Here is a 22,331-nt window from a genome sequence, read left to right as displayed (position 1 = left end):
TGGATTTCTGATTGCTGTCTCTCTATGGATTCTTGCAGCCTGTCAGATTTGTCATTATGCTCTTCTCTAATCTTTTTAATTTCCTCTATTGTGTGTTCTGCATTTTACTTAATTTCCTTCCTAATTTTGTGAAGAGTTCTGTATATTAATCTTTTGTATTCTGCCTCCGGTAATTCCAAGAAATTTTCCTCCTCTGGAAAATCTCTAGATTCTTTATTTTGGGAGCTTGCTGAAGCCATCATGGATTACCTTTTTATGTGATTTGATATTGACTATTGTGTCCGAGCCATCAATAAGTTATTATATTGAATTATTTTATGTTTGCTTACTGTGTCCTAGCTTCTTGTTTTGTTTTGATATGCCCAGATAGGCTGTTCATATGAGCTAGTTTGATTATTGGCACCTTTGAAGCTCTAATGTCCTGTCACTAGGTGGTTAGATCTGTTACTAGGTATGTGAGCTTGGGAGTCCACCCGCTCCTCCTGTATGGATTCAGCTCAGTTGCCCAGGTAGATAGCCACCAAGTGTGTGGTGTAGGCTCTCACTTACAGTTCTAGAAAGGCATGAGTGATTGGTGTAGGCACAGGCATCTGGCTGTAGCAGGGGGACACACTCTGAGCAAGGCAGTGGGCTGATGGCAACCCCAAAATGTCCAGGAGGAAGGCATGCCCCTGTTCCCTAGTGCATGTAGGTGGGTGGGTTTCACAGCCAGACTATGAACACCTAATGCTGTTGGTTGTAAGGACTGGGGGGCACCTCTTATTCATGGGCCCCTATCATAGGTGGCTAGCTGGCATGGGTGGAGCCACCAGTCCTCAGGCCCCTGATGTGGGCTTAATGGGCAGAGCAGTGTCAAATGCCAAGAACCTGCCACTTTATAGCTGAAAGAGTTGAAGTTAGAGTTCTGGTATATACCCTGTTGTACTGCGGTAATGAGAGCCTACGCTGTTGAGATGGGCCCGCACAAGTCTATGCAGGGGGAAAGGCACTCAAAGACCGTGGATCCCTTATGCCTGTGCCTAGGCAAAAGAGCTGTGCCTACCCTGGATTCCTGGCTTAGGTGAGCTGGCAGTTTATTTTTTCCCCTGTTTGTTAATTTGTTCACTCTCCAAGGCTGGGACAATGGCTCAGGGTGTGTGATGGATCCTACTTCTGGCCCAGGGGACTCGGCAATTGCTGAAGCCAGTCCAGGACCCAGTGCAGAGCAGGGAGCGGGGAGGTAAATGGAAGAGAGGTTTTTCCCTAAGGTGGGGGAGGTTCGATCCGCATGGTAAGCCTTACACAAGTACTTATCTTTCACCTATGAGGGCTGCTTCTCACTGGTTCTCGGTGGCTGTGTAGACTCTCTGGTGCCGGCTCTCTATGCAGAAAATGTGCCTCCCGAGCACCACTGCTTGTCTGCCTCACCGCTCACCCACGAGCTGCTCAGGCCTGAAGGGCTCAGGCTGTCACTGGGTCAGGTCTGGCAACTCCTTGCTGCTTCTGAACCGTCTCTCCCTCCCGCTGCCACTCAGTCCAGTTCCTCAGCTCTGCCTTTGATGTTCAGGGCTCCCAGATTTCCATATATAATCGAATCACTTGTTTTTTCAGGTCTTTGTTGTAAGAGGGTCCACTGGAAGTGTCTGACTACTCTGCCATCTTGGCCCCGCCCCCCCAACATTTTTTTTCTGTTCTAAAGTGTTAAGAACACCTGGTTTGTGTACACACTAATGGTTTAGTGAGCAAACTTTTTCCATAAAGAGCCAGATAGTAAATATTTTCAGCTTTGTGGGCTGGACAGTCTCTGTTACAACTACTTGACTCTGCTGTTGTAGCACAAAAGCAGCCATAGACAATACATAAACAGTGAGCATGGATGTGTTCCAATAAAACTTTATTTACAAAAACAGACAGTGGGCTGTATTTGGCCCATAGGCCATAGTTTGACAACCCCTGGTTTAGAGCACAGGCTGTGGAGCGAAATGGACCAGGGTTTGAATCCCTACTCAGGTGACATACTAGTAAATTGGGCAGATTTCTTAATCTCTCTAAGCCTATTTCCTCTTCTGCAAAGTGAGAATGACAAAAGAAATAGCTAATCTTTATTAATAAATGGTTATCATTTATAACCAGGCATTTTACATTCATCATCATATATACTCCTCACAATAACCCAATGCAGGAAGTACTGTTATTGTCTCCATTGTACAGATAGAGAAACTGAGGCTTCTATAACTTCTCATTTGCCCAGTGTCAGACTTCAGCCCCCATGCTTTATCTCCTAGGCTATGCTGCCCACAGCCCCTGCAGTGGGGCAGTTGTGAGGAGTGAAGAGCTAATCCATGTAGGGCCTGGTAGAGATTCTAAACTCCTGCCACGGTGACTATGTCTATTAAACAACAGTCATTGCCTTTCAGATTTTGGAGCAAAGCATTGTTCATGAGAAAACCAGAGCAAAAGAAGCATTAGAGGAAGAACAGAAGAGAGTCCAAGAGCTGGAGAATCGCTTAACCCACCAGAAGGAGGTATGCAGCTCAGGGAGACAGAGTCGGCTCGAGCCCATATCTGGCTTGGGGTCCCTATGGAAGTAAGTTTAGAACCACAGGTGATGAGGGTAGAGCATGGTGCTTTGCTAATTTGTCCTTGAGTGGGCTCAGCTGCTTTGGAAAGCAGAGAGGCTCAAGGAGAGGATTCTGGAGTTGTAGCCTTGACAACCAGTTGGGAAAAATAAATTTGTCAACAGTATAAAATGCAGTCACAAGGTTTGGGAGACAAGTTGGACTGGTGGCATGGAGGGTGTGCTCCAAAGCACAGAAAAGGAGAAATTACCAAATTATGGGACTTCAGGGAGGCACGATTTCTCCAACAACATTCTAAAATTATGCAACCTTTGGTTCTATCAGCAAGAAATTTTCTACAGCCCAGAGCAGTCCATTTCAGTGTGGATGCCTTGGGTTGGCAGGAAGATCTTCTCTCAGGTTAATACCTTTCTCCCTAGAAAGGTATCAGTCCTCTACCAGCCTCCTGGGATCCTGCAAGATGTATCTACTTTGCCTTCGTGTAATAGCCTATTAGATAATTGAAGAGAGAGGCTCCTGCTCCTCTCTAGGCCCAGATACCCCTTGTTTCTCCTTATGTGCTTCCCAAGACGAGCCTGGGCTTGATCCCCTGCTCTGACCTGCTCTGTTCTCACAGATTGGGAGCCCCCTGGCTGAAATGGGCCTATAGACGTGTTCTGTTTGGCCCCAGAGTATTTTATTTTAAATCCACAAAGTTTATTTAAAAATCCAGATGGTCAACATCTCTTGAAAAGGTAGAAAATCTGGTCTTCATTTCCACTTGGTAAAAATGGGCTGGAGCTGAACCAAGTAGCAGCAGTTTGCCACAGCCCTCACCATTCCCTGTTGTGTTATATGCAGCCGTCTTCATTTTTGGTATCTGTCCGGCCCCTGTAGGCATTTGAGTTTGCAACCCATTGCCCGTTTTGTTCCTAAAGTGTGGCAGCCAGAACAGAATGCAGTTCCCCAGCCATGGCAGCATAGGACAGGACTCTCCCCTCCTTCGTTAAAGACGTTGTTCTTCTGTTGATGCGACCGTACTAGCTTTCAGGAACTCTCCATTACATTGTTGACTATGTTTAGCTTGTGATCAGTTTCAGATGATTTCATGGAGGATTTGTTTAATCCCTCAATCCTGGTGCAGCACAAAGGAGTGAAAAGCACAGCCAGATGAAACACAGGTTCAAATCTTGTCTGGACCACTTACAGGCTGCAGCGGGTCTAGCAACACCTGCCTAGATAAAAGGGTGGCTGTGAGGAACAGAGATGAGGTATAAGGAAGTGTTTGACTCAGAATTATTGCTCAATAAATGGCTATTGTTAGTTGCTGCAAGTTGGCTCCGACTCATGGCGACCTTCTGTATAACAGAACGAAACATTGCCTGGTCCTGTGCCATCTTCATGATCGTTGGTATATTTGAGTCCACAATAAATGGTAGCTATCATTATCATCGGAGCCCCGATGGCAAAGTGGTTAAGAGCTCGACTGCTAACCAAAAGGTTGGTAGTTTGAATCCACCAGCCGCTCCTTGGAAACCTTATGGGGCAGTTCTACTCTGTCCTATAGGATCGCTATGAGTCGGAATCGACTCGACAGCAACGGGTTTCATTTGGTTTGGGCTTTATTATTACTATCACTACTACTTCCACTTCGGTTTAGGCACTTTGTTTTCTATCAAGCCCTATTCCATCCTCACTCCTCAGAGTAAAAGTCTTGCTCATCCATCACTGAGGGCGAAATAAGGCGACCTCTGGCAAAGCCTGTGCAATTTGATCTGATCCGGAGTGGGAAGATGTTTACGTGTGGGCTCTTATTTCAGGTCTCCAGGTCCCCATGAAGCATCATATATCTGTGCTCCACAGCTCTCTGTAAACACTGTCACTGAGGTTTGCCCCGAGTTACCTCTCCAGAGATGGAGATGAGGAGGAGGGTCTTCCAAGGAGTCACTGGAGCCAGATGCCACTGAGAGGTCAACAGCATGGGGATGAAAAGATCCTTGAATTTAGAGATTCCAAGGTCATGGGGGACTTCAGCAGAGAGATTTAAGGGCAGTGTGGTGGGGGCTCAGCCTGATTGCAGAGGGGACCTGTGGCTGGGTCACCCCAGGTCTATTAAAGTGTCAGCCCCCTTGTCCTTAGGCAGACCTCCCTGTGGTTTCCCGTTGGGGAACTGGAGACAGTCGTCCCAGCCACAAACTTCGTTCAACATCAAGCGGTTATTTGATCTCTCTTTATTAGACCTTCCACTGTATTATCAGACGAATCTAAGCACCACAGAATCACTGGGTCATAATTCAGGCTTTGAGAGAATGCTAAAGGTTAATTCCCACTACCTGCCTATGCACTTTGGAGAAAAGCCTTTGGGGATGATAGGATCCATGAGGTTTGCAAAGATAGACTCTTCCTGGTAGCGCTTCTGTGTCTGAGCTTCAGGGGAGCTGCTGAGGGAAGTCTAGTTTAGACAGGAGATCAGATGCAGAGGAGCCAACTCTAAGTCCTGGAAAGGGCCCGGAAGTCTCTTTCACAATTTACAGGAAAATGTCTTACCTGAAACCTGCCTCAAACATTTGAAATTAATATTAAACCCTCCAGATGTCACGGCTTTTCTGCTTTGTTTAGGGCTGGCATTGGAACAGCAGGGTGTTGTGGGGTTTTTTAACTACTTTCACTACAAAATATATAATATTTCAGCCATATTATGGAGAGCCTGGGTGGTGCAAATGGTTAATGTGCCTGACTGCTAACTGAAAGGTTGGAGGTTCAAGCCCACCTTAGAGGCATCTCGGAAGAAAGACCTGGTGATCTACTTCTGAAGAATCAACCATTGAAAATCCTATGGAACACAGTTCTACTCTGACACACATGGGGTCGCCATGAGTCAGCATCAACTCAATGGCAACTGGTTTGTTTTTTTTTTTTTTTTTTTTTGGTTTTATGGACTAAATACTTTCTGTGAGCTAATCTGAAACCCTGACCACTGGTTATAATGGAAACCATGCTCCACGTCTCAAATATCTGACAGTCAACCCAGTGTTTAAAACACAACTCATTGGAAAGTTGAGATACCCAGTGTTTAAAACACAACTCATTGGAAAGTTGAGATGCCCTTTCTTGCAGTGACTAGGAACAGGGGTCTTGCCCACAGTTCATACCCTTTGGTCATTTGCGTTAAGCCATTTAGCTGAGTAGGTTATCAGCAAGTGACTTCCCAGATAAAATTCCTTGATTATGGTCACCAAATACTAACTCCACTTTCTTCCCTAAACTGTACCAGGTCATCACTTACGAAGATTTGCTTCCCTCTTCTAGAAAGTGCTATATTAATTCAGCGCACTGTCCTCTTTTGAAACCTGATTCATTTAAAGAGATTTATGTCAGTAATGTGAAATTCCGTTATTAATGAGATACTCCTTTTTATCAGAGAGGCTGCCTGGCACAGCGGGTAACAAGACAGGGCTGGCTGTCTCTGCTCGCTGGTTGCTTACCAAGGCCTCTGTATGCAGTCAATGGGCTTTCCTCTGTGCAGGGATCCAGTCCTGGCCTCACTGCTAACAAACAGCATGACCTTGTGCCACTCACTAGTTTTCTTTCTTTCACCCTCTGTGTGTCAGAGTAGAACTGTGCTCCATAGCGTTTTCAATGACTGATTTTTCAGAAGCAGATCACCAGGCCTTGATTCCGACGCACCTCTGGGTCGGAGACCTCTGGCAAAGCCTGTGTAATTTGATCTGAGCCAGAGTGGGAAGATATTTACATGTGGGCTCTTACTTCGGATCTTCAGATCTCCACAGAGCTTCGTATATCTGTGGACTCGAATTACCAACCTTTCATTTAGCAGCTGAGTGCGCTAATTGTTTGTACCACCCAGGGACTCCATAATATGGCTGAAATACTATGTATTTTGCCATGACAAGTAGTTTAAAAAAAAAAAACTTTCTGTTCCTTGATTTCCTCATCTGCAAAATGGGGCCACTCATAGCACCTCCCCAACAGGGTTGCTGTGAGAATTGATGTCATACTGTGTGTGAAGTGCTGGCCATGGCCTGGCACATAATAACCGCTCCTGACACTTTAGCTGTTATTATCATCATCAGCATTGTTTGCAGCTTCCCCCCTAAATGTGCCGGCAACCGAAAGGATTGGTCATTGACTTTCAGGTTTTGGAGAGCAACATAGCCCATGAGAAAAGAAAAGCAAAGGAAGCCATAGAGACAGAAAAAAGAAAAGTTCAAGATCTGGAGAATCACTTAATTCAACAGAAGGAGGTATGAGTAACAGAGAGATCAAGGGGGCTGTGACAGCCAAAAGCAGATATGAGGCAATGTTTTTGTGCCTTAATATATAGTATGATGGTTACGCCTGTAGATCCAGAACCAACGCCTCTGTTTGAAGTGGTCAGTATGTGCCACTTACTAGCTGTATGACCTTGGGCAGGTCATTTACCTTCCATCTCTCATTTCCCTCATCTGTAAAATGGGAATGATAACAATCCCTACCTCGTCGGATTAAGTAAGTCAATATAGAGAGAGTGCTTAGTTGGAATGGTGCCTTGTACATGCTGACCTTCTGTTAGTGTTGCCTGCTATTATTAATTTAATGCCCGGGCTCAGCTATGTAAGAAAGAGCTCTGCCCCCCAGAACAGAGGCCCTGGTTGTAGTCTGGGTCCATCTCTCAGCCAGCATCCTCCTTCTCGTCATCATAAAGTATTTATGACATGACACAGCATGACCACGGGGGGACATATCCCTCTAGCTCTGGCCTTTTGGCTTCGTGGTCTACCAAGCAGACCCACCCTGGACTGACAGATGGGTAAGAGACACACATGTTGCAAAGTAAGACGGAGCAGGCAGGTATGTAACGAGATCATACCGCAGTCATGTCAAGTAAGCGTGGGGAATAAGTAAGTGCCTTCTGGAATGGACGTGAAATGCACCCTCAAGGAGAGGATGAGTTGGGGAGGGATCCCCTAGCCAAGGTCCCCCAGGTAGAACTGGGACATCTGCATCCATCTGCTCACTCCTAGCTGGCCTGGGGACTGGGCCCACCAGACACATCTACTTGGAGCAGCCCCAAAAGGCAGGCCCAGACCAAGTCAGAGCGATGTCACTCCAGACCAGTCTGAATGCCCAACTCGTGCCTGGAAGTCAAAGAAGGGCTCTCAGGAGCCTGGAGGCCAGGGGGACGTGCACTCATGACCCACGATCACCCTCTGTGAGCCAGGCTCCAGGGACGAAGGTGGTACAGACAGACATGTGTTGGCCCTCATGGGAAGTTCAGAAACAGAACTAGTAGTCTAATGAATTGTTTAATTCAGTCTCATTCATTCATCCAGCAAAGATTTACTGAGCACCCACATGTGCCAGGCCCTGTTCTAGGTGCTGGGGACACCGTGGTGAACAAGAGAGGGCAGGACCATGCTCCCCCAGAGTTCTCATTCTAGAGCGGGAGAGATAGACAATCTTGTAACACACACACAAGATAACTCCAGAGAGCCACCAGGGCTACAGGGGAGATAAAACGGAGGGACAGGTTAGAAAGTGACTGCAGTCAGGGAGGGCATCTCTGAGGAGGTGACATTTGAGGGAGATCTGGAGGAGAGAAGAGGCCACCCAGCGAAGATCTGGGGAGTGAGTGTGCCACTGAGTAATGTGGAACAAGAGAGAAGGTAGCCAGGGAAGTGGGAGGAGAGGCGAGAGGATGAAATTAAAGCAGGGATGAGATGGATGCTGAATGAGGGGTTAGGGAGGTAAGCGGGAGGGAGATAGAGTGGGCAAGGGGAGGTGTGACTGGGAAGAAGAAGGAGAGAGTATGGTGGGCTAAAAGTGTCGATTCTGGGTTCAAATCCCAGCTCAGTGATAATATGCTGTGTGGCCCTGTGCAAGTCTCTTGCCTTCTCTGGTCCTTATCTGTAAAGTGGGTGTAGTAACAGGACCATTTCAGAGGTTAGGTGTCAGTCGTCAGTGTGTTCTTGCATTTGAAGCACCTACCCAGCGGGTGACCCAGAGCAAGGCTTGTCAAGGGATGGACCCAAACATGTCAGCGGGCTGCCCCCAGAGCACCCCTTATACACATCGGCCAGAGGTGGGGTCTTGAAAATCAGGTTTCTGCCAGGTAGCGTGGCAGGCTCTGTGCTTTTCAAGGTATAAATATATAAACGCGTCTCCTGCTTCCAGGTAGGGTGGGGTTTGAGTCAGGAGGACAGGTAAGTCAGGGTCCAGAAGCCTGAGTCCATAGTGGTTAGGCAGGGACACTGGCATGTATGAGCACTTCCTAGCGGTGTGACCTTGGGATGTTACTTGACCTCTCACTGCTTCAGTTCTGGCTTCTGCTTCCTCATCTGTAAAATGGGAATAACCGTACAAACCCTATCTGGGGGGCTGCAGATTAGAGGTGCCCGTGCATTCAATACACAGTACAGGGTCCTCACATAGCAAACCTTTATAGAGCAGTCATTATTATCATTATTGTGTTCATTTGTAAGATTCTAAGCAGCATGAGAAGGGAAGGGAAGGGCCACTCCCCACTGTGGAGTATGAGAAGGGACCGTGAGAAGGAGGGGATTGGAGGATTCTCTGATGGCAGTTAGCACCTAGACTGGCAGGGTCGGGGCTGGGCAGTCTCAAGCAAAGGCTTAGCTGTGGCATATGCCCAGATATGCAGGTGAGGGCAGAGTGCACGTGGGGTGGAGAGAACGGTGTGCAGAGCAGGGTGAGGCGGGCAGAGGGCCAAGGATGTTATATAAAACATTAGGGCTGTTGGAAACATACTCCTTTCTCCAGGGCCACACGCATCCCAAAAGTTTCACCCAGCCCCTTCATTAAAACCTCCCCACCTCCCAACTTTAGCACTCATAAAAAAGCAGCAGTTCTTTAAAAAAAAAAAAAAGAAAAAGGGTAATGTTTTTTGTTTTGGTTTGGTTTGGTTTTTTGGGCAACGATGCATGTTCATTAAAGAAAATCTAGAAGTTACAGACCAGTGAAAAGAACAGAATAGAAATTGCTATAATCCCAACTCCCCCAAAATAACCGTGATTCACATTTTGGTACATATCCCTCCAGCCTCTTGTCTATACAATATATATATTTTTGTTGGTGTTGTAAAATATATATATAACATGACATTTGCCAGTTCAGCATTGTTTACATGTACAATTCAGTGACACCAATTACATTTATTGTATTGTGTGACCATCACCACTAATATACATATTTTAAAAATATTTTTCTTGTGAACTTTAATTTTGTATGGGAGTATAATTGCAAGTGTTTCAAGAGCTGCAGATAAAATTTTTCGACCCCACTGTGGCCGTTTACCTCCCCAGACTTTGGAGGGCAAATCAGGACCTCCAACCCGCTCCCTGTCACCAGGCCTATGGGGTATGTTTTCCCAGTTCCAAACTGTCCTGAGCATGACTTTTTGAAACCCAAGCCTTTTGTAGACTGGGGAGATCTGAGTCCTTCTATGAGGTCTCAGGTACAAGGCCTGCTGGACAGGAGGTATCTCCCCAGCTTTGGCTTTCAGGCTCCACCTCCCAAGGAGCCAGGTGCTTCCCAGCAAAGGTCACATGGGTGCCGACACGTGCCGGCTCAGTCAGAGGCTCAGAGCTGAACAGCTTGACCTCAACACTCACCAGCAAGTCACTTCCTGAACACCAGCCCAGAAATCCGGAATGATGAATAACTCTCACTTCTATGCACATGACTAACCAAGCCATGACTGCTGAGTTCACCAAGGAGAGCATGCCGGGAATCTCACCTCTCTCGAATGGGCATCCTGTTCCTTATGCTCTTGCTCCCAAACCCTGACTCACTGGTTTCAATGCTTACTAATCCTGGCTTCCCTTTGTGGTGTCCTTTTCCTTACTTTTCCATGCCCACGCCCTCAAACCACTTGTCACTGACTTCCAGATTGCAGAGACCAGCATTGCCTACGAGAAAAGCAAAGCAAAAGAGGCCATAGAAAAGGAAAAGAAAAAGGTGCAAGATCTGGAGAACCACTTAACCAAGCAGAAAGAGGTACGAGTCTCCAAGAGGGAATAGACGCGGAAGAGCCCAATGTGGTTAAGAGCAGGGCTCTGGAGCCAGGTGGCCTGGGTTCAAATCCTGGTTCAACCACTCTCTGGCTGTGGGACATTAGGCAAGGTACTTACCATCTCTGTATCTTGGATAATACTAACAGATTGACCTCATTGAGTTGTGAGACTTGACTGCTAGTATACACATGAGAACATGTAGCAAAGTACCTGACACTTAGTGAATGCCGAGTGTTGGCAGCTTGTATTGTTATTAAGAGCTCACAGCCAGGAAGTGGAAGAGCAGGATTCGAACCTAAGACTATCTGACCACACTCTTCACACCTCTCTCTCTATCATGCTTCAGCTTTGTGTGGGCTCAGATGCCTGGGGTTGGTGGTGGGGAGAGGAGATGTCGAGTATGACTGCCTGAATTTCTGGGCACTTTGGTGTCAGTTTTCCCCCCAGAACTTGTTAGCATCATTATCATCCCCTTCATCATCAAAACGCATTGCCTACTATTACTGGGAGTAGTAGATGCGGTAGGAGTAGAAGTTATTATTGCATGTGATCTTGTCCTAGGTGTCTTGTAAACAATAGAACATAATTCACTCTTCCGGGGTCCCAACAGTGCAAGGTACACCACACAGACACACACACACAGATACACACACACGCAATCCAGTATCTCAGCCAAAACAGGTGACAAACATACAGCCTGACAATAATGGGTTAAATTTCAGTACAGGTAAATATGAGCTGGAAGACTTTTTAAGAATAGTTGTGTCTAAAAAGTTCCTTTATTTTATTCGCGTCAGTCTTGCAACATTTTCTTCAGAGAAAGTTTCCCAAATACTGTCATATGTTATAATTGCTGGGGAGTTTATTTTAAATGCCTGTTTCTTGGGTCTCACCCCCAGAGATTCTGACTCACTGGGTGGAGGGTGAACTCAGGAATCTACATTTTTAACAAATAGTCCAAGTGACTCTGTCTTAGTCTGGAAGCTCTGCTAAAATTTGTCCACCACAGGTGACCCTGCTGGTATTTGAAATACTGATGGCACAGCTTCCAGCATTGTAGCGACATACAAGCCATCACAATATGACAAACTGACAGATTAAGATAGACTAGGAAGAAAGACCTGGCCATCTACTTCCGAAAATTAGCCAATGAAAACCCTATGGATCACAACAGAATATTGTCTGATCCTGGAACTGAAGCCATTCCCAGAGACTGCCTCCCAGCCAAACAATAAACAAGCCCATAAGATAAACAATAACACCCGAGAGGAGCGTACTCCTTAGAACAATCAATTATACGAAATCCAAAGGACATTATCTGCCCGAAAGCAAAGATGAAAAGGCAGGAAGGGGTAGAAATTCATGATAAAAGGAAACAAGGAACCCAGGGCAGAAATGGGGAGAGTGCTGACACATTGTGGGGAATGAAACCAAAGTCATGAAACACTTTATGTACAAACTGTTGAATAGGAAACAAATCTGCTCTGTAAACTTTCACCTAATGCACAATAAAAAAAAAAAAAAAGAAGAAGAATATTGTCTGATACGGCGCTGGAAGATGAGCCCCCTAGGTTGGAAGACACTCAACATACACAGTGGCCACAACAGTGGACTCAAGCGTATCAATGATCATGAAGATGGCGCAGGACCGGGCAACATTTCATTCTGTTGTACATGGGGTCACCATGAGTCAGAGCCACCTCCATGGCAGCTAACAAGAACAGTCCAAGTGATGCTGGTGCACTCTGAAAACCACTGCTCTGGGAAAAGTAGTGTCAGGAAACGACAGCTGGATTATGTATCAGTCCTGGGCCTGGACAAACTGGACTGTATCCAGAGAAGGCAGACCTGAATTTCGAGGACGTGAGGCAAGACTTGTCAGCTTGGGGCTAACATATTTAGGGAGGGCTTCCTATATACAGGGCATGACACTGCAGGCTGCAAGGGAGCCAAAGAGGAGCAATCTAGTTCCATACAGCCTGGTTAACCTGAGTGATTTACCATGGATCTTCCAGGAAGTACATCAGTTAGGCTTAGGAGAAAAGGAGAAACTAAAATTTAAAAGGCAGATTAGCTGGGACATAACGTGGATCAGGAATGAGATGAAAGCAAAAAAAAAAAAAAAGTGTATCATGAAATCAATGAATGAATCATAAGTTTTACTCTAGCAGTTACAGTGAGAAGGAAACCCCAGTTGATTATGCAACTCACTAGATAAAAATGGACCAATTGCTCGTGGACATTGGACCAGAGACAATCTTTCCCGAGTCATATAAAGGACTCTGTAATGCAAGGAACAACGTCCTCAACAATACCGAGGAACAACAGTGATAATCAGAAGGCGGGGTCTCGCAGCAACCGTCAAGGTAGACTAGCAGCATCACACCAGATAAGGAGCGGGACTCCACCCCAGGGACTCACCTGGACAGACCAAAGAAATGCAAGCTCAAAGAACAACTCAGACGTGGAGTTGCTTATTTGCATGCTATTTTTCTTAGATATACAGAAGAACAATCAAAAACTTGATTTTATCTACACAGGCAAAAGTAGGATTCTTATAAGAGAAAGAGGAGAGAGGTCAGGGGAAGAAAAATAATTTGAGACGGGTGGGACCAATGAACTTTGGTCTCCTGTCTGTAGATATGCAGCTGAGAAGCTGGCAAGGAGCAAAAATGCCAGGCAACAAGCTCTGTCCTTGGGCAGCTGCACAGCCCATCAAAGAAAGAATGTCAGTTTGCTGTGGATTCTCCGGGAATCTTGGGACATCTCACTGTGAAGTATATGTGACAGGCTGCTCTGTGGGATGCCTGCCAGTGTCACTAATGAGCATCTCCTTAGATCAGGCTGCACATGGACCTCATTAGAATTTCTCCACACTAATAGTGATGTTAAGACCATGAAAAAGAATCAGACGGAGTTCAAGGAAGGTACAAAGAGGATGAAGGGATCCCCAGGTGTGGCCTTCAGCAAGAGCAGGATGAAAACAATTATTTTATTTTTTCATAAATCATCAGTTTTCAAATTATTATTTGTTATAAAAGGAACACTGGTTTATTGTAGAGAATTTGAAAAATACAGAAGACCAGTCAGAAAAAATAACAACTACCCGTGATTCCACTGAGCAGTTACCATGATTGACATTTTGATGTGATTCTTTCCAAGACGTCTGTATGTTGATCATTATTATAACCCTACTCCAAACCAAACCCACTGCCATTGAGTCGATTCCAACTCATAGTGACTGTATAGAACAGAGTAGAACTACCCTATAGGGTTTCCAAAGCTGTAAATCTTTAGGAAAGCAGACTGCCACATCTTTCTCCCTCGGAGCGACTGATGGGTTCAAACTGCCAACCTTTCAGTTAGTAGCCAAGCACTTTAACCACTGTACCACCAGGGCTCCTGATCGTTATTAAAAACCACGTTGCCATCAAGTTGATTCGGATTCACAGTGACCCTGTAGGACAGAGTAAAACTGCCCCATACGATTTCCAAGGAGCGCCTGGTGGATTCGAACTGCCGACCTTTTGGTCAGCAGCTGAACTCTTAACCACTACACCACCAGGGCTCCTGATCATTATTAAAGACGTTGATAAATATTGATTTGTTACAAAGTTACTGATTTATGCTTTTATAGTGAACACAGTGCTTTGGAAGCTATGTTTTAAACTTCGTATGTTATAAAAATGTCCCCATGTCATTGAACATTATTCCATGACCTGTCATTTAAGGATGGCTTGGGTTTGCCCTATGTTGAATGGACCCCCATTCGTTTTACACCTCCCCTATGATCAGGCACCAGGGCTATTTCCAACTTTTCACTATTATAGAAAATGCTTGGCTGAACAACCTTATGCACCAGTCTTGGTGCACATGCTTGGTTATGTCCTCAGGATAAATCCCTCGGAATGGAATTGCTGAGGCATAGGGTACCCACGTCATATGTTCAAGGCTCATGATTGTTGTTGTTAGCTTCTGTTGAGTTGGCCCCCAACCAGAGGTGGATTACCCATACGCAAGGTAAGCACGGCCTTACTTGTGCATACTTACTAATCTGTAGTGAGCAGTTCCGTGTTTGTGGTGAAACCCATGGGAAATAGGGTGATTCATAAGGTTTTCACTGACTGATTCTGAAAAGCAGTTCACAAGGCCTTTCTTCCTAGTCTGTCTGAGTCTGTAAACTCCACTGAAACCTGTCCAGCATCGTAGCAACACACAAGCCTCCACTAACAGATGGGTGGTGGCAGTGCATGAGGTGCATTGGCCAGGAATTGAACCCGGGTCTCCCACATGAAGGTGAGAATTCTAGCACTAAACCACCACTGCCCCCTTAGAGTCATGATACACGCTCCAAAATGATCCTCCATAAAGGTCATACCAATTTACACTGCCAGCAACAGAGTCTGAGAGTGCCCAGTTCCCTCATGCCAATAATATATTTTAAATTGGGTTAAATAATGTTCGTAAAGCCCCCTGCCCAGTGCCTGCCTGAAGCCCCAACTCCTTGATGGAGTCAAGGAGCGGAGGTAGAATTTTGACAGTCAAAAGTTGGAAGAGTGAGTTCCAGGAGGAAGAGTAAGATATGCAAAGACAAGGCCATTGGAGTCCAGTGGGCTGGAGAGGGAGGTGATCTTGGTGCTGAAGCTACAGAGAAAGGTGAAGGAGTATCCTGAAGGCAAATCTCATGATGAAGGGCTGAGGGAACTCAGCACATGCATCCTGGAAAATAGATTTAGTGAGAGACATGACAGCCCTCCTCAAATATTTAAAGGGCTGTCTCATAAAAAAAGATATAAAACTTACTCATGGAGGTGACAGAACTGAGCTCAGAGCCCAGAAATCACAAGCAGACAGATTTCAGCTGAATATAAAGAAGCGTTCTATTATCGTTGGAACCTTCCAGAAAAGGCATGGACTTTGCATTTAAATAGGATCCTCAGCATAATAACGGCATAGAACTCACCTCCACTCCAAAAGGGAGGGGATGGGGTAAATGTTTATCCCTGTGTTTCTGCTAGTTTTGGTGTTTGTTGTCTGTTTAGGAAATAGAATTGAAAGTACAAAAAGAGGATGTTTTAAATAATAAGTTAAATGATGCGCTGGCCATGGTAGAAGAAACTCAGAAAACAAAGGTGGCTGAAAGTCTGAAAGTAGAAAGCCTCACAATCAAAGTAAATGAGACATTGGCTGAACTGGAAACCACCAAGACAAAAATGGTAAGTGGTGTCTTCCTGGGACTGGAAAAGTTTTTCCTTGATGCAAGATTATGATATCATGAGAATGCTTGGTTTAGACCAGGGTTTCTCCACCTTGGCACTGTTGACATTCTGGCCGGACAAGTGTTTGTTGTAGGGGGCACTCCTGTGCACGGCAGGATGGTTAACAGCACCCCTGGCCTCTATCCACTAAATGCCATTGGCACTCTCAGCCCCCAGTTATAACAACCAAAAATGTCTCCAGACATTGCCAAATGTCCCGTGGGGAACAAAATCGCCCCCTGCTTGAGAAGCACTGGATGGCATGAAAGACCAACAGAAGTGCCCTCTCCCCAGGGTGTTCTAAGGTGTTGTAATGCACGGTCCTCACAAGATCAGGGGGAAGGACGGAGGAGCCCCAAAATTTAGTGATCAGTGACTATAGACAAGGTATAGGCAGGAAGCCCACAGTTCCCCAAATGCAGGTCTACAGGCTTTAAGATAATATTTTCAAACTTCAGCTCAGCATTCAAAGCCTTCCACAATCAGGGCTTGATATTTCATTCATCCTGTCATTCATACATTCAAACTGCAGGTTTGTGGGTGAGGAGATAAGGGAGATTAAGATACCAGAAGTGCACAAAGTAGATGAGAGAGAGGGACTAGAGTTGGAAAGACTGCCTTGGGGTGTGGCACATGATGTCCATTGCTGCGGTCTGGAAACATCAGGTCTTGGACTCTTAGAGGGGCAGAGGAGTATAAAGGAGGGACTCTCTGTAGAGATAATTGCAAGAGAAATGGGAGGACTTGATAACTGACTCACAGGACGTGAGTACCAAGGAGAGGCAGGCACCAAAGGAGGCTGGCAGGCTTCAAGCCAGGGCACCAGGGAGATGAGGGCATCCGGATGGAAATATGGGTGGAATTATAGATGGAAATATGGGTGGATCTATGGAGGTCGGGGTAGGGGTTCTTTTTTGGAGAAGATGAGTTCAGACCAGGTAAGAGTAGGGTATCGAAGTTCAAAACTCCCAAAACTTTTGGAGGTACAATAGGTTTGAGAGAGAAAGCAAGACAAGTCTAAATTGGGCAACAACGCTGTGGGCGCAATTGGTAAAACCATGGGCATGTGAGAGCTCTCGGGCGAAGAATTTACTTATCTGGAGAAGATCGGAGACTGAGCGCCAACACATCTACGAGAAATTGGGACGGGAGTGTGACATCAAGGGAGCCAGAGAAGGCGCTGTCAGAGCAGCAGGAGGGCAGCCAGGATGAGTGCTGGGAAGGAAACGCCAAGGAGAGCCTCAGAAAGGAGAGGGTGGTCATGGGAAAGGGTCTGAGGAGATTTCACTGTTGAGACTCATTGGTAATTTTTCTTTTTAAGAAATACAGATTCATTGGTTTTGTCTTATTCCATTGTTCATTCATGAATTCAACAATTGTTCACTGAGCATCTAGACCGAGGCTCTGAGGCACTAATCTAGATGTTGGGGGTATAGCGGTAAGTGAGAAAAGATCAGTTTCTGCTCTCGTGGAGCTTATGTTCTAATGGGTGTGAGAAATAAAGAAACTGAATAATTTCAGATGGTGATAAGCACCTCAGGGGAGACAAAACAAGATGATGGAATAGAAGGTGTCTCAGGCTTCTCCTTTAGACAGGGTGTAGGGAGGGCCTCTGAGGAAGTGACGCTGGATCTGAGACCTAAAGAATGAAACCGAGCGAAGATCTAGGAGAAAGCATGCCAGGCAGAGGGAATAGCTCACACAAAAGCCCTGAGGTGGGAATGAGTTTAGCACCTGTGTGGGAGACCAGAACTTGTTAGATGCCACCCAGTTAGCTCCGACTCATGGTGACCTTGTGTATAACAGAACAAAACGTTGCCCAGTCCTGCACCATCTTCATGATCTTTGATATGTTTGAGTCGATTGTTGAAGCTATTTTGTCAACCCATCTCATTGAGGGTTTCCCTCATTTTTGCTGACGCTCTACTTTACCAAACACGATGTCCTTTTCTAGCAATTGATTGTTTCTGATGACGTGTCCAAAGTAAGTGAGTCAAAGTCTCACCATCTTCGCTTCTAAGGAGCATTCTGGTTTTATTCCTTCTAAATGAAAATCCTATGTGTGTGCAGAAGAGGGTATATTATTGTATTGTGATTGTCATCGCATCCGGTTCCCAAGATCACGTTAATCCGTTTCCCTGTTTTCCCAGATCATGATGGATGAGCGAATATTGCTGCAACAGCAGACGATAAAGGCCCTCCAGGATGAGAGGGAGTCACAGAAACACGGATTTGAGAAGGAAATTGCGGAATACAAGGAGCAAATCAAACAGCACTCCCAGACGATTGTGAGTCTCGAGGAAAGACTCCAAAAAGTGACACAACACCATAAAAAAATAGAAGGCGAGATTGCGGCTTTGAAGGACAATGACCCAGGTATGCCCGAAGAGATCTTAGTGGGATAGGTGCTCATTGTCCTGTGGGTCCCAATAGGCCGGTGGATAAGAAAAAGGCCCCGCCTCATTTAAAAGGAGGCCTCCTTTCCTTCTTGTTACACAACAGTGTTAGAAGCCCTCCCAGGCCCAGGTTAAACAGAAGTAATGACTCGAGATGTGCTTTGTGCCGATCCATTGAGCCATGGAGATGTGTAGGCTGCCAGGGCTCCTAGGAATGCTGAGAGTGGCGTGGAGTGGGGTCATCTTTTCCACTTGAAAACCTCCCTTGCCGGGGGCTTTCAAAGGCTCCTCTCCGCCATCAGCAATTTGCAACTTTGACTCATGCACCTCCATACCCAGCCAGGATTTGTATCTTAAAAAATATACTCAAAGGAGCTGACAAAAGAACTCAGGGGTGCGAGCACTTACAAGCCCTCAATGACCAAGGTAGTGCATCTTACTGCAAAGATACTGAGCTCTTAGAAAAGAGTTCTTGAAGTAGAGGCCCTCGTGTCCTCAGCACTATTGACATTTTGGTCCAGGTTATTCTTTATTGTGGGACTGTCCTGTGCGCTATAGAATGTTTAGCAGCCTCCTTGGCCTCTACCTACTAGATGCCAGTTACCGCCTGCTAATTGTGGCAATCAAAAAATGTCTCCAGATATTATCAAATGTCCCCGGGGAGCAAACTCACCCCCGGTTGAGCACTGCAACCCTGGTCTTGAGCCCAGTTGATGAGCTGTCAGAAATTACCTTGTGCATTCATTCATTCATTCATTCATTCATTCCACACTTTCAGTCGAGCATCTATTATGTTCCAAGCTCATGCTAGCCACTGAGGCTTCAGTGATGGCTAAGCCAGGCATGGTTCGTGCAGTTAACTAAATTATTGCCCTGCCAGGTGACCTGTGTGATAACAGGATGAGCAAGGCACCATGACAAAGGCATTCTCAGTGTCCTAACCCAGGGTCCAGGTCAGAGGGAGGGTGTTTAAGCTGGGACCTGAAGGGCACTTTGTCACCTAACACGTGTGCCTGCCATAAAGCAAGCGTTCTGTGTTTGTTGAATGAATAAATGAATGAACAAGTGACTGAGTGGTGAGGATAGAAACCAGAAGACAGTGGGCTCACGAGTGAGCAGGAGGTGGGGACAGGAAAAAACTGGACATAGAGTGTTCTTTCAAGACTCCTGTCTGGACCGAAAGGAGAAAGAAGGGCAGGCATGTAACTCAGTCATTCAGGCAAGGGCTGTGGGGCAGAGGGAGCTGCATCTGAACCCTGGCTTCGCCTCTCACCAGCTTAGCTGAGTGATCCCCAGAAGGTTCCATCACTCCTGCGCTTGTTTCCCTGTCTGTAAACAGAGTTAACACTCCCTGCTTCATAGAGTAGCTGGAAAGATTGCATGACCTCCTGCATGGGGAGAGTCCCCAGCCTATGGTACAGAACGCCTGGTGGGTCTCATGGTGAAGGGTATAGGGTATAGGGTGCATTTATAAGTTGAGAAAAACACAAGTGTGTTTATAAGCGAAGGGAAGGGCAGCATCGGTTGTCTAAGGACCATATTAACACTTGCAGGTCTGTCTGGCACATTTCAAAAGGAGGAAATACAGCCAGACCCGGCTGCGGCACCTCCGAAGGAGAGCAATATCAAAGAGGATGTGTGTGACCACTTGATGTGAGTACCCTGGAGAGCGTGTGAGTACCAGACTATCTCCACCGCTTTGCCAAATGAGCAAGAGCATGCAAACCAAAATCCCGACTTCTGACCATAACGTGAGAACCTGAAAAAAGGGAGTTGAGTTTGGGGTCTTTTCTTGATTCCTTTAGCAAGTCGAGAAGGATCTGGAAGAATCCAGGCAGATCTATGTTCAAATCCCAGCTCCAACACTTTCTAGTTGTGTGACCCTGGGCAAGTCACAGTCACCTCTCTGAGACTTAGCTTCCTCGTTTGTGAAGTGAGAATGTTCAAATGTAAATGCACACAGAAGTCACTGGGTAAATGCTAGCTATTACTATTAGTAGCTATTACTCCTAAGTACCTGCCAAAGGCAAGCCCGTCCTAGGCATTATAAGTAGACAGTGGAGTGCTCAAACAATGGAGGCCACTTGGTGGCATGGGGCCCCAGAAAGGGTACTCCAGCATCAGGTAAGAGGTTGAACTAAATGACCTTTAAGGTAGGTCCCTCCTGACCCTGAGAGTCAATAAGTCTATAACTTGAGCCTCAAGGAACAGACGATTTTCAGAGAAAATCTGTGGCTGGGAAAGATCCAGAAAACCATTGCAAAGCAGCATATGAACAAGAAGGCACTAATGCAGTGCAGCGGAAGTATTCAGAAAGCTTCTTGAAGAAGACAAACCACCAGCCTGATCCTTGCATTAAACTCCACCTACCACAGGTGTTTTACCCCCAAAAGGCAAAGATACCAGCCTCTATTCCATTCCATATTTTGAAAAGTTGCCAACTGACTTGTTCTCCCGGTAGAAGACCTTTCTCTAAAGATGTAGCATCTATGACCTGGAGAAGAACTAGCACCCACATTGACCTTCTCTGATCTCCTTCCTTGTACACACACTTGAGTTCTAAAGTTTCTTCCTCAAGTTGGAAGAGTTATAGCCAAGAAGATTAGATAGATAATTAGATGGATGGATGGATGGATGGATGGATAAAGATGGACAGATGGATGGACATAGGTATACACACACATACATATATTTTTATTTCCATTCCAGTGATCACCAATATTTTCTTTTGAAATGCAACTCACCAGTATTTTGCTTTATTTCATAATAAATACACACTTTGCCCTCAAAAGTCTATATAGGAAGAGCCGAGCCTGGAGTTCAAAAGCCCGTGAGCTCAGATGGAGTGACATTAATATATGCCCAAAGCCTGAGGCTCTTTACCCACTTCTGTATAAGCAGTATCGCAGCTCTTCCCTTTCCCTCTACACAAACACACGCATGAAATATCTTCCCCAGGGCTGAGATTCTTCTTGCTTGCTCAGAACTGCATCTCCTTGTTTTCCAATTTAACCCCCATCTAGGCTTCTCTGCCTTTACTGCGGGTCCCCCTTCCCATGGACTACTGCTCCGCTGGGCATAGCCATCCTCCCTGTTGCCCACCCTGAGCTTCAGGGTGCCAAAGGTGTCCTGCTCTCTGGGGCATGGTGGGGTGGTAAGGGAAGCTGTCCCTGTCTCACCATCCCTGTGTTCCAGTTGGTTATCTGGGCCCCAAAGCCCACACCTTCACCAAGGTTTCATGAACCCTACTTTTTTGCCCTCTGGCTCCACCTCTCTCTATTAGGAATTCTAACAAGCCCGTGAGAGAATGGAGTTCCGGGGTGATGCAAACAGTTAACACACTCAGCTGCTGACTGAAAGGTTGGAGGTTCAGATCCACCCAGAGACACCTCAGAAGAAAGGCCTGGTGACCTCCTTTGGAAAAATCAGCCATTGAAAACCCTATGGAGCATGATTCTACTCTGACACACATGGGGTCACCATGAGTCGGAATTAACTGGATGACTTGTTTTGGCCGGTGAGAGAACGGAAGACATGTTGTTCTCCTTTCTCTTCTTCCTCATCCTCAAAGGATCCCTGAACAACAAAAAATAGTCTTCCTTCCTCTTTCTGCTTAAGATCAAAAGCCCACAAGCATATCAGTTCATGCCTGCAGATGCCTGAGCAGTAAGGGGCATCACCCTCATACAAGTCATATTTCAACCTCAAACCAAACCCAGCCAGAATCTTTTGTTCCATCCTGATGTATTTTTTAAATGATCAGTTGCTGTTGAGTTGATTCCAGCTTATAACAACCCCGTGTGTGTTAGAGTAGAAATGTGCTCCATAGGGTTTTCATTGGCTGATTTTTCATGAGTAGATCACCCAAACCTTTCTCCCTAGGCACTTCTGGGTGGACTTCAACCTCCAGTCTTTCAGTTAGCAGCCGAATGCATTAACCATTTGCAATACTGAAGGTACACCAAAATAAATTTTTGCTTTGGGAATTTTTAAAGACAGTCCTTGTCTTAGTCATCTAGGGCTGCTATAACAGAAATACCACAAGTGGATGGCTTTAACAAAGAGAAATTTATTTCCTCACAGTAAAGTAGGCTAAAAGTCCAAATT

The 22,331-nt window shown here is 45.9% G+C and overlaps 1 protein-coding gene across 1 annotated transcript in view; it reads left to right on the top strand.

Moving 5' to 3' along the window:
• FHAD1 (forkhead associated phosphopeptide binding domain 1) overlaps positions 1-22,331 on the top strand; it is a 201,272-nt gene that overhangs the window by 148,966 nt on the left and 29,975 nt on the right. The window contains exons 16-21 of the mRNA XM_023732166.1: positions 2,397-2,504; positions 6,695-6,802; positions 10,446-10,553; positions 15,613-15,786; positions 17,979-18,224; positions 19,813-19,877. Of these exons, the coding sequence (XP_023587934.1) occupies positions 2,397-2,504; positions 6,695-6,802; positions 10,446-10,553; positions 15,613-15,786; positions 17,979-18,224; positions 19,813-19,877 (809 nt within the window). The remainder of the gene's footprint in view (positions 1-2,396; positions 2,505-6,694; positions 6,803-10,445; positions 10,554-15,612; positions 15,787-17,978; positions 18,225-19,812; positions 19,878-22,331) is intronic.

Source organism: Trichechus manatus, unplaced genomic scaffold (assembly GCF_000243295.1).
Source record: "Trichechus manatus latirostris isolate Lorelei unplaced genomic scaffold, TriManLat1.0 scaffold00048, whole genome shotgun sequence".
NCBI classification, from domain to species: domain Eukaryota; kingdom Metazoa; phylum Chordata; class Mammalia; order Sirenia; family Trichechidae; genus Trichechus; species Trichechus manatus.
This window is presented reverse-complemented; position numbering and strand designations above follow the sequence as displayed.